At 44.9% G+C, this 13,165-nt stretch overlaps 1 protein-coding gene across 1 annotated transcript in view; it reads left to right on the top strand.

The window, feature by feature from the left end:
* LOC115195331 (transient receptor potential cation channel subfamily A member 1-like) overlaps positions 1–13,165 on the top strand; it is an 87,067-nt gene that overhangs the window by 7,571 nt on the left and 66,331 nt on the right. The window contains exons 2-4 of the mRNA XM_029755108.1: positions 4,082–4,252; positions 4,879–5,041; positions 5,391–5,566. Of these exons, the coding sequence (XP_029610968.1) occupies positions 4,127–4,252; positions 4,879–5,041; positions 5,391–5,566 (465 nt within the window). The 5' untranslated portion in view covers positions 4,082–4,126. The remainder of the gene's footprint in view (positions 1–4,081; positions 4,253–4,878; positions 5,042–5,390; positions 5,567–13,165) is intronic.

The following is a 13,165-nucleotide window of genomic DNA, read 5'->3' on the forward strand; positions in this document are numbered from 1 at the left end:
CCTGAACAGTGACCTAAACAAATATCATTATGTTCCAGACCTTTCTAGAACTATTCAGCATTACTACACTATATATTGTTCATGGTCCTCTCATGATAAGTAAATACTTTTTGTTATGTCTATTTAGCTGAAAATCTACATTATACCGTTCCACTTATTTAACTTTAATTTAATTAGGCAAGTCAGCTAAGAAACAAGTTCTTATTTACAATGATGACCTACCGTAGCCAAACCCTAACCCGGACGACGCTGGGCCAGTTGTGAGCCGCCCAGTGGGACTCCCAATCACAGCCAGTTGTGATACAGCATGGAATCTAACTATGGTCTGTAGTGACGCCTCCACCACTGAGATGCAGTGCCTTAGACCGCTGCGCCACTCGGGAGCCCCTCTCCACTCGGGAGCCCGATTTAACAGGCTAAAGCAGTGGTGGAAACCAATGATGTAGATCAGAGGTGCATGGTGGGTAATTTATAGGAGGACAGGCTCACTGAAATGGCTGGAACGGAATCAATGGAACGGTATCGAACACATCAAACATATGGAAACCACCAGCCATTATAATGAGCCCATCCTCCTACAACTCTTCCCACCAGCCCCCTGTATATAATTGCTGATGCTGGATTGCTGATGCTATGTGTTGAAAGAAAAATCTAATTCCAAATGTTCCCCCATTAAAACCATTTATGATCATTGGAATTGAAATTTCAGTGTACTTCCTGTATTGACAGGAATTTAAATGCCAGTGTACTTCCTGTATAGACAGGAAGTGAAATGGAATTGACATCAACCTTGGAACTTTCTGTAACCTATTTCAGCTCAGTGCAGGAAGTAGAAAAACAGCCAACAACCACTATAGTATATACTCTTTCAACTCTTTCAGTGATTTTCAACTCTTTCTGATTGAAACCAAGTTAACACTCAATATTTCACCTCTAGCAGACACTTGCTATTTAAAATGCTATTTTAAGTATGGCTCCATGGCTGATGCCCTTGCCTGAGGACAATGCTATTTCATACTTCTATATGCATAAATCAAGCCAATACTTCTCTAATCTGAAGAGAACTGAAGTTAATGCCAGGAGGGATAATTAATTGGATAGCTACGACCACAGTCTCCGAGAGAGGCCAAGTCCAATATTGATCCCCATTCATAAAATACTCATTATTCTCTCAATAAAGGAGGGATCAAATCAAATCAAATTGTATTGGTCACGTACACGTGTTTAGCACAGATGTTATTGTGAGTGTAGTGAAATCCTTGTGTTCTAGTTCCGACAGTGCAGTAATATCTAACAATTCATATCAAATTTCTAATACACACAATCTAGGTATAGGATGAAGCCGTTTAGGGCAAAATATTGATTATATCGCAAAATCACCCTCTTCCCTATATTGTGCACCACTTTAGACCAGAGCCCTATGGCACCCTATTCCCTATACATAGTGCACTACTTTTGACCAGAGCCCTATGGCACCCTATTCCCTACATAGTGCACTACTTTAGAACAGAGCCCTATGCCACCCTATTCCCTACATAGTGCACTACTTTTGACCAGAGCCCATAAGAAACAAGGTGCCATTTGAGACACATTTAAAGTTCCATAGGACTCTGAATGTTAAAAACATTATGAACACCTGCTCTTCCCATGACATAGACTGACCAGGTGAATCCAGGTGAAAGCTATGATCCCTTATTGATGTCACTTGTTTAAATCCACTACAATCAGTGTAGATGAAGGGGAGGAGACAAGTTAAAGAAGGATTTGTAAGCCTTAAGACAATTGAGACATGGATTGTGTATGTGTGCCATTCAGAGGGTGAATGAGCAAGACCGATTTTTTAAGTGTCTTTGAACGGGGTATGGTAGTAGATGCCAGGTGCATCGTTTTATGTCAAGAACTGCAACACTGCTGGGTTTTTCAAGCTCAACAGTTTTCTGTGTGTATCAAGAATGGTCCACCCACCCAAAGGACATCCAGTCAAGTTGACACAACTGTGGGAAGCATTGGAGTCAACGTGGACCAGCATCCCTGTGGAACGCTTTCGACGAATTGAGGCTGTTCTGAGGGCAAAATGGGGGTGCAACTCAATATTAGGAAGGTGTTCTTAATGTTTTGTACACTCAGAGTATAGGGAATTGGGTGCTCTTTAGGACACAACCCTTTTGTAGAGTTTAAACTCCAGAGTAATGATGGATTATGGCTCCACTAGAAAACAGATAGGCGGTCCATACAGCCTTACCTTATACATCAACAATATGGCCATGTTGTCATCACATCCTTCCTGCAGACACGACCAACGGCTAACGTGGGATTGTCACTTTATGCTGAAACAGTTGTTTGAGTTTTAATGTGACACACACAGTGGAGTTGGATAACAAACAGAAGCCCACACACATCTACCTTCGTGACTAGATGTTGATAACGTCGATCATCATTTTCCGCTTTAGGTACACAACAAGAAAATGAAAAAATAAATAAATAATTGAAAACGCGACAGGAGGAAACTCTGACACGAAAGTCATTATCATTTTAGTGCCAAACCGTAACAAACCATTGCAAAATGTTATGCAACAGAAGGTACGTATTTCTATTAGTGAAAATCAGCTAGGTCACCTTTCCGATTGGGCAAGTTTCCTTAAATTTGGGTCCTAGTGAACACAACCCTGAACTTATTCAATGATAAATTCTGCTTTTCGTTTCTGTTTCCTACACAAGATAATGTGGACCAGGCATTAAGGAGAATGCCATGTAATAGTAACAAAAATACCTAGCTTGTTAGCTAGCACCTGTTAATGCTAATTTCTGTTTTCCTTATCTGTTCGTGGGCCTACGCTAAACACGACCCAGGACTGAGGTAACAGCCAGCCTCTCTCTCCAGTCTTTACCAATGTCTTCCAGTATAGTAGCTTGGTCCTTGGATTACATTCAAGGAGACATCACCTGTACTCTCCTCTCCTCCCCATATCATCCCTCCTCACCTCCCGTCCCTCCCTCTCCACCCCTCCTCACCTCCCATCCCTCTCTCCACCCCTCCTCACCTCCCTTCCCTCTCTCTACCCCTCCTCACCTCCCTTCCCTCTCTCCACCCCTCCTCACCTCCCTTCCCTCTCTCCACCCCTCCTCACCTCCCTTCCCTCCCTCTCCACCCCTCCTCACCTACCTTCCCTCTCTTCACCCCTCCTCACCCTCTCCACCCCTCCTCACCTCCCTTCCCTCTCTCTACCCCTCCTCACCTCCCTTCCCTCTCTCTACCCCTCCTCACCTCCCTTCCCTCTCTCTACCCCTCCTCACCTCCCTTCCCTCTCTCCACCTCTCCTCACCTCCCTTCCCTCTCTCTACCCCTCCTCACCTCTCCTCCCTCCCTCTCTCTTCCCCTCCTCACCTCCCTTCCCTCTCTCCACCCCTCCTCACCTCCCTTCCCTCTCTCCACCCACCCATCCTCACCTCCCTTCCCTCTCTCTTCCCCTCCTCACCTCCCTTCCCTCTCTCCACCCCTCCTCACCTCCATTCTCTCTCTCCACCCATCCTCACCTCCCTTCCCTCCCTCCACCCCTCCTCACCTCCCTTCCCTCTCTCCACCCCACCCCTCCTCACCTCCCTTCCCTCTCTCCACCCCTCCTCACCTCCCTTCCCTCTCTCCACCCCTCCTCACCTCCCTTCCCTCTCTCCACCCCTCCTCACCTCCCTTCCCTCTCTCCACCCCTCCTCACCTCCCTTCCCTCTCTCCACCCCTCCTCACCTCCCTTCCCTCTCTCCACCCCTCCTCACCTCCCTTCCCTCTCTCCACCCCTCCTCACCTCCCTTCCCTCTCTCCACCCCTCCTCACCCCTCCGCACTCTTGCTGGGGGGATACCTAGTGAGTTGTACAACTGAATTCCTTCAACTAAAATGTGTCTTCTGCATTTAACCCAACCTCCCTCTGAATCAGAGAGGTGCAGGGGGGCTTCCTAAATGGACATCCACGACTTCAGCGCCCGGGGAACAGTGGGTTAACTGCCTTGCAGGAGTATATGTCTATGTGTTATCCTGAGTGCACATACGTGTGTTGCTGACATCATTCTACGCTTCTTCCATTCAGTGATTGTTTCTGCATTGGATTGTGCGACCTCTAAAAGGGTCCCCCATGCAGCTCACCGAGGAAGTGGCACGGCAGAACAGTTCCTATACGTGTGTGATCGATGATGCAACAACATCTCATCAACTCACTGCAGAAACAGACGTCACGCTGGCAGCTATAAACCTGTTTGAGGTTAGTACAAGTTCCAACGCTTTATTGTTCATTGAAATGTCCATTTAAAATATGAAATGTGTCTTTGGCTTGTCAAGGTAGTGGGGGAGGGAGGGAGGGGAGTGAAAGGTAGTGGGGGAGGGGAGGGAGGGAGGGGATTGTGAGTAGGAGGGGAGGGGAGTAGGAAATGAGGGGAGAGGATAAAGAAGGATGCATAGCACTTTTTCAAAACATTTACAGAACGTCACCAACCCTCTCGCCTCATGATGTACAAAATAGATAATCTACAGTTAAACCCCATCCACTCATAGGCCACACCTCCATGACACCCCCACAGGGAACCAAAGATGCAAAACAAAGTGGAGCCTCTTTGGTTATATTATCTTTGTTCTGTTGTTTTGCTGTACTCAGTATTTTCCAGGGTTCACTGCTTATTCATGAAGGAAACTGAACTTTTCCATTCCAATACCTGTTGTCCTCAATGCCTCTCTACGTGAGGAGTTAGGATCTAATACAAACGTGCAGAAACAGGAAATGTGATGTCATCCAATACATACAAATCTTTCAGTTTACCTGAATTGACTGAAGGGAAATGGAATTAACCCTTTCCTTACCTCGGTCCCCATCGTTTCCTTACCTCTGTCCAGTGGGCTAGGGGAGGTGAGGTGTCCCAGCTGGAGGGCTTGGTGAGGAGGAACCCAGGGGTACTGAGGGAAGAGGATGACTCTGGTGCCTCTCTGGTCCACCACGCTGCTGGTGCAGGAAACGTCCCTGTTATTAGGTTCATCTGCAGCAACACACTCAGAGATGGTGAGGCTCCCGCTCAGCGCCATGTCATTCTAGGATCTGCATCCTAAACGGCACCCTATTCCCTATGTAGTGTACTTCTTTCGACCAAGGTCCATAGGGTTCTGGTTAAAAGTAGTGCACTATATATGGAATATGATCCTATTTGGGACGCACACTAGAACATGGTTGTTCAACTGAGTTCTGTTTGTTTTTTTAAAATGTATATTGCTTATCCTTTTCCTCTGCTAAATTGCGTGTGTGTGTGTACCGTCATTGTGCGTGTGTGTATGCGTCTGTTTATACATATGTCTGTTTATCCGGTGACTGTGTGTGTATGCATATGTTTCCTACCTCTGTCCTCTCTCCCCAGAGTGGAACCTGTATGATGATGAGGGGTCTATGCCGCTGCATTGGGCCGTGGAGAGGAACCAGTCAGAGAGCTGCAGGGCTCTGTTAGAGTTGGGGGCCGAACCCAACGTCCTCAACAAGGCCTTGATGTCTCCTCTACACCTGGCTGTCAGCCACCAACACAACCACCTGGTCAAGGTGAGACACAGCCTATACCGGCACGTACCTTCCCCTTCCAAAACCCTGCTGATTTCCCATCCTCTCAGGGGAAAATGTATGAATTTATGGTTGGATCAGAATCACAATTATAATCATTGACCGGTACGGAGAATTAAGCAAAACCACAAGACCAAATTCTTATCTCTGTTAATGGCGAATTTAGCAAAGGGACGATTTTAGCTACCTAGCCAACGAGATGCAACAATTAAAATAAAAAAAATTCTGTCAGTGAAATTTGGCTTCTGATGTAATGTGATTGGTGGGAAGCCAAATCCAATCTGGCTTCCCTTCTTTTTTTTCCCCCATTTTTTGTTGTTGTTGGGCCAAGACCATTCACAGCTGAACTCACTCAGTTAGGCTCAACGCTGATTGGCTATTATTTTTATACATTTTTTATCAAGGGTGGCCAAATTCTCACTAGCTTCCCTTGCATGCTGCGGGCGACAACAATGTCATACTCTTTTTGACCAGACAGAATCAAATAGATGGGTTACACATGCTGAGACAGAGGGGGCGCTGTTTCTCTCACTCAGATGCTTTTTCCGGTGAGATACATTCAGCCTCTTGCAAATTGAAGGAAATGTATGAAACACAGAGACGAAAGATACAAATAATGTATGTGTTTTTATTTTTTGCGGGTACATTTTTGTGGGGGAAGCCTGGCTTCCCTTGGCATCCTGGAATACCCGCCACTGATTTTAATAGTAATGTTAAATAATACACATTGCCTGTTAATTGGGATAGAATCCCACTGACGGGATTGCTAGCATGGCGCGAAATTCAAAACAGAAATTTCTCAAACAATCAACTATTTTACACCATTTGAAAGATAAACATCTCCTTAATCGAACCACATTGTCCGATTTCAAAGAGGCTTTACGGCGAAAGCATAAAGTTAGATTATGTTAGGAGAGTACATAGCCAAAAAAGTACACACAGCCATTTTCAAATCAAGGACAGGCTTCACCAAAAGCAGAAAACCAGCTAAAATTATGCACTAACCTTTGACAATCTTCATCAGATGACACTCCTAGGACATTATGTTAGACAATACATGCATTTTTTGTTCTATCAAGTTCACATTTATATCCAAAAACAGCATTTTACATCGGCGCGTGTCGTTGAGAAAATGTGTCTCCCCCAAAACTGCCAGTGAATTTACAAAAAAATACTCATTATAAAACGTGGTTAAAGTATTAAACTGTTATTCAAAGAATTATATATTAACATCTCCTGAATGCAACCGCATTGACAGATTTCAAAATAACTTTACTGGGAAAACACACTTTGCAATAATCTGAGTACTCTGCTCAGAAAAATACACTACGCAATACAGATAGCCGCCATGTTGGAATCATCTAAAATCATAAATAACATTAGAAATATTCCCTTACCTTTAATAATCTTCATCAGAAGACACTTCCAGGAATCCCAGGTCCACAACAAATGTTTTTTTTTTTATGAAGTTCATAATTTATGTCCAAATAACTCCATGTTGTTCCGTGTTGTTAGCGCGTTCAGTAGGCTACTCAAAATGTAGGGCGCATCTAGTGGAAGCCATAGGAAGTGCAAAATGAATCCTTTGTCACTGTGTGGCAATTACTCGAAAATAGTACAGCCACAAGATTTTAATTTCCTGCTTGTACTTTTTCTCAGGTTTTTGCCTGCCATATGAGTTCTGTTATACTTAGAGACACCATTCAAACAGTTTTAGAACCTTCAGAGTGTTATCTATCCAAATCTACTAATAATATGCATATTCTATTTTCTGGGCCAGAGTAGTAACCTGTTTAAATTGGGTACGTTTTTCATCCGTCCGTGAAAATACTACCCCCTAGCCCCAACAGGTTTTAAGCTAATTATATTATTTGACTGTTGGCTCCCGTTTAAGTTGATTCTGACGTTAATGACATTTGTTTTCTATGATAATTATTAGGTGGAGGTCACTGGCTACAATGATATCTTCAACCTAGCCTTTGCTATAAAGTTAGAGAAAAAAGTCGAGGAAAAGGTAACTTAACAGAACATGTTTTAGTTTCACCTGAAACAATATATTTATCCGGTCATAGACACGTTGTCCTCCATCTTGCCTTACAAACACTACACTTGTACGTTCAGTAGAGGGGCAAGACTCCGGGAAGATGATATACGGTGTGATGAAAATACGTTACGATGTAAACAGGCCATGTTCAAAACAACTGGAACTGGGACCTTGGAAATCTCTAACTTCTGACTTCAGTGCGTTCAAGACAACTGGGAACTCGGGGAAAAAAACGAGCTCTGACTTGTAAAAATAGTTTTTTAATGGTCATCCAACTTGGAATTCAAACTTGGGAACTCTGGACTCTTTTCTAGAGCTTTCCGACCAGAAGATCACTGACGTCATGATTTGACCTTGTATTTTTCAGTTTCCAGTTGTCTTGATATGACGAGGGCCCGTATCCACAAAGCATCTCAGAAAAAGTCTACGCTAGGATTTGTTGTTGTTGTCTTGAAACAGGTTTTTAACAGGATTCCTAAGAGTAGGTTTTAGGATGATGTAAAATCACTGACCAGATAAAAATCAACTCATAACGTTAATTTCATCATGACAGTTTGAGGTAACGCAAAGAAAAGATAGTGATGACGCTCATCGATATTGTTGGAAATTGGGGGATAACCAATCACGATGAGGCATCGCCAGCTGTGAACTCTGTAGCACACGTTGCTTCAGACAACCGCGTGAATGTGACGGTGCGTCACATTTTTTCAATAGTAAAACATTTGAAAATATTTTCATCTGACACGATCACCTTGCCTACTCTTAATTATTGCCTAATATGTTGGCATGCGTAACGTTTTTTTACCAATTCTGATGGTTGTTAAAAGCTGAATTTTGACAAAAGTTCCCATTATATCAACACACTCATCCCGTTTAACAACTCTAAATCTCTTTGTCACAGTAGACATCAAGTCACTTGCTGATAATGTTGAACACAATGTTGCATAAAATGTTTGAAAGGCATATCATTATCTACTAAAACATTTAAAGTTAAGTTATGCCCTAGATGCCTTAAGTTGCCTGATTTATAGGCATGCCAAAATAAGACATGTTTTTTAACAATGTGATGTTGCGCTCCAAATGAATACCATGAGAACATGATGTACAGTTGAAGTCGGAAGTTTACATACACCGTAGCCAAATACATTTAAACTCAGTTTTTCACCATTCCTGACATTTAATCCAAGTAAAAATTCCCTGTCTTAGGTCACTTAGGATCACCATTTTATTTTACGAATGTGAAATATCAGAATAATAGTAGAGAGAATGATATATTTCAGCTTTTATTTTTTTCATCACATTCCCAGTGGGTCAGAAGTTTACATACACTCAATTAGTATTTGGTAGCATTGCCTTTAAATTGTTTAACTTGGGTCAAACGTTTCGGTTAGCCTTCCACAAGCTTCCCACAATAAGTTGGGTGAATTTTGGCCCATTCCTCCTGACAGAGCTGGTGTAAATGAGTCTGGTTTGTAGGCCTCCTTGCTCGCACACGCTTTTTCAGTTCTGCCCACAAATTTTCTATAGGATTGAGGTCAGGGCTTTGTGATGGCCACTCAAATACTTTGACTTTGTTATCCTTAAGCCATTTTGCCACAACTTTGGAAGTATGCTTGGGGTCATTGTCCATTTGGAAGACCCATTTGCGACCAAGCTTTAACTTCCTGACTGATGTCTTGAGATGTTGCTTCAATATATCCACATAATTTTCCTACCTCATGATGCCATCTATTTTGTGAAGTGCACCAGTCCCTCCTGCAGTAAAGCACCCCCACAACATGACGCTGCCACCCCCGTGCTTCACGTTTGGGATGGTGTTCTTCGGCTTGCAAGGCTCCCCCTTTTTCCTCCAAACATAATGATGGTCATTATAGCCAAACAGTTCTATTTTTGATTCATCAGACCAGAAGACATTTCTCCAAAAAGTACGATCTTTGTCCCAATGTGCAGTTGCAAACCGTAGTCTGGCTTTTTTATGGTGGTTTTGGAGCAGTGGCTTATTCCTTGCTAAGCAGCCTTTCAAGTTATGTTGATATAGGACTCATTTTACTGTGGATATAGATACTTTTGTACCCATTTCCTCCAGCATCTTCACAAGGTCCTTTGCTGTTGTTCTGGAATTGATTTGCACTTTTCGAACCAAGTTACATTCATCTCTAGGAGACAGAACGCGTCTCCTTCCTGAGTGGTATGATGGCTGTGTGGTCCCATGGTGTTTATACTTGCGTACTATTGTTTGTACAGATGAACGTGGTACCTTCAGGCATTTGGAAATTGCTCCCAAGTATGAACCAGACTGGTGATGGACTACAATAGGTCTTGGCTGATTTATTTTGATGATGTCAAGCAAAGAGGCACTGAGTTTGAAGGTAGGCCTTAAAATACATCCACAGGTACACGTACAATTGACTCAAATGATGTCAATTAGACTATTAGAAGCTTCTAAAGCCATGACATCATTTTCTGGAATTTTCCAAGCTGTTTAAAGGCACAGTCAACTTAGTGTATGTAAACTTCTGACCCACTGGAATTGTGATACAGTGAATTATAAGTGAAATAATCTGTCTGTAAACAATTGTTGGAAAAATTACTTGTGTCATGCACAAAGTAGATGTCCTAACCGACTTGCCAAAACTATAGTTTGTTAACAAGACATTTGTGGAGAGGTTGAAAAACGAGTTTTAATGACTCCAAGCTAAGTGTATGTAAACTTCTGACTTCTACTGTAGTTAATAAAAAAATGGTGGACATAACATGTTTATTTATTAGCCTAGTATTTAGGCATATAATTGTGAAATAGGCTTCATGTGGAATCATTGTCAAAAGCTCAAGAGATACTGTTCCATGTACGTCTGGATTATTTATAGATAAAGTTCCATATAGAAATATTAAAATATTATTTTGAACAACTCTAAATCAATTGTCTGAGGAACTAATGACTCACTGCATTTTACTATTAGCGTTTTTGCCTCAAGGAATCATCTGTTTTATGTAACCATACGAAACAGAGGGGTTAGAGAGACAATAGAGCCCTGGGCACCAGGTCATTAGGACCTGATGGAGGGACAATAGAGCCCTGAATACCAGGTCATTAGGACCTGATGGAGGGACAATAGAGCCCTGGGCACCAGGTCATTAGGACCTGATGGAGAGACAATAGAGCCCTGGGCACCAGGTCATTAGGACCTGATGGAGGGAAAATAGAGAGCCCTGGGCACTCAGGTCATTAGGACCTGATGGAGGGACAATAGAGCCCTGAATACCAGGTCATTAGGACCTGATGGAGGACAATAGAGCCCGGGCACCAGGTCATTAGGACCTGATGGAGGGAAATAGAGCCTGGGCAGCAGGTCATTAGGACCTGATGGAGGGAAAATAGAGCCCTGGGCAGCAGGCCATTAGGATCTGATGGAGGGACAATAGAGCCCTGAGTACCAGACCATTAGGACCTGATGGAGGGACAATAGAGCCCTGGGCACCAGGTCATTAGGACCTGATGGAGGGAAAATAGAGCCCTGGGCACCAGGTCATTAGGACCTGATGGAGGGAAAATAGAGCCCTGGGCACCAGGTCATTAGGACCTGATGGAGAGGCAATAGAGCCCTGAGTACCAGGTCATTAGGACCTGATGGAGGGACAATAGAGCCCTGAGTACCAGGTCATTAGGACCTGATGGAGGGACAATAGAGCCCTGGGCACCAGGTCATTAGGACCTGATGGAGGGACAATAGAGCCCTGGGCACCAGGTCATTAGGACCTGATGGAGGGACAATAGAGCCCTGGGCACCAGGTCATTAGGACCTGATGGAGAGACAATAGAGCCCTGGGCACCAGGTCATTAGGACCTGATGGAGGGAAAATAGAGCCCTGGGCACCAGGTCATTAGGACCTGATGGAGGGACAATAGAGCCCTGGGCACCAGGTCATTAGGACCTGATGGAGGGAAAATAGAGCCCTGGGCACCAGGTCATTAGGACCTGATGGAGGGACAATAGAGCCCTGAATACCAGGTCATTAGGACCTGATGGAGGGATAATAGAGCCCTGGGCACCAGGTCATTAGGACCTGATGGAGGGAAAATAGAGCCCTGGGCAGCAGGCCAATAGGATCTGAGGGAGGGACAATAGAGCCCTGAGTACCAGACCATTAGGACCTGATGGAGGGACAATAGAGCCCTGGGCACCAGGTCATTAGGACCTGATGGAGGGAAAATAGAGCCCTGGGCACCAGGTCATTAGGACCTGATGGAGGGACAATAGAGCCCTGAATACCAGGTCATTAGGACCTGATGGAGGGACAATAGAGCCCTGGGCACCAGGTCATTCGGACCTGATGGAGAGACAATAGAGCCCTGAGTATCAGGTCATTAGGACCTGATGGAGGGACAATAGAGCCCTGGGCACCAGGTCATTAGGACCTGATGGAGGGAAAATAGAGCCCTGGGCACCAGGTCATTAGGACCTGATGGAGGGACAATAGAGCCCTGGGCACCAGGTCATTAGGACCTGATGGAGGGAAAATAGAGCCCTGGGCACCAGGTCATTAGGACCTGATGGAGGGACAATAGAGCCCTGAATACCAGGTCATTAGGACCTGATGGAGGGAAATAGAGCCCTGGGCACCAGGTCATTAGGACCTGATGGAGGGAAAATAGAGCCCTGGGCAGCAGGCCATTAGGATCTGATGGAGGGACAATAGAGCCCTGAGTACCAGACCATTAGGACCTGATGGAGGGACAATAGAGCCCTGGGCACCAGGTCATTAGGACCTGATGGAGGGAAAATAGAGCCCTGGGCACCAGGTCATTAGGACCTGATGGAGGGACAATAGAGCCCTGAATACCAGGTCATTAGGACCTGATGGAGGGACAATAGAGCCCTGGGCACCAGGTCATTAGGACCTGATGGAGAGACAATAGAGCCCTGAGTACCAGGTCATTAGGACCTGATGGAGGGACAATAGAGCCCTGGGCACCAGGTCATTAGGACCTGATGGAGGGACAATAGAGCCCTGAGTACCAGGCCATTAGGACCTGATGGAGGGACAATAGAGCCCTGAATACCAGGCCATTAGGACCTGATGGAGGGACAATAGAGCCCTGGGCACCAGGCCATTAGGACCTGATGGAGGGACAACAGAGCCCTGAGTACCAGGCCATTAGGACCTGATGGAGGGACAATAGAGCCCTGAATACCAGGCCATTAGGACCTGATGGAGGGACAGTAGAGCCCTGAGTACCAGGCCATTAGGACCTGATGGAGGGACAACAGAGCCCTGAGTACCAGGCCATTAGGACCTGATGGAGGGACAATAGAGCCCTGGGCACCAGGCCATTAGGACCTGATGGAGGGACAATAGAGCCCTGAGTACCAGGCCATTAGGACCTGATGGAGGGACAATAGAGCCCTGAGTACCAGGCCATTAGGACCTGATGGAGGGACAATAGAGCCCTGAATACCAGGCCATTAGGACCTGATGATCGTTAGCGAGTTGGGTACTACCAACGCATGTCCAGAGCGAATAAAATGAGATTACCG

This window comes from Salmo trutta, chromosome 6, assembly GCF_901001165.1.
Source record: "Salmo trutta chromosome 6, fSalTru1.1, whole genome shotgun sequence".
Classification (NCBI taxonomy): domain Eukaryota; kingdom Metazoa; phylum Chordata; class Actinopteri; order Salmoniformes; family Salmonidae; genus Salmo; species Salmo trutta.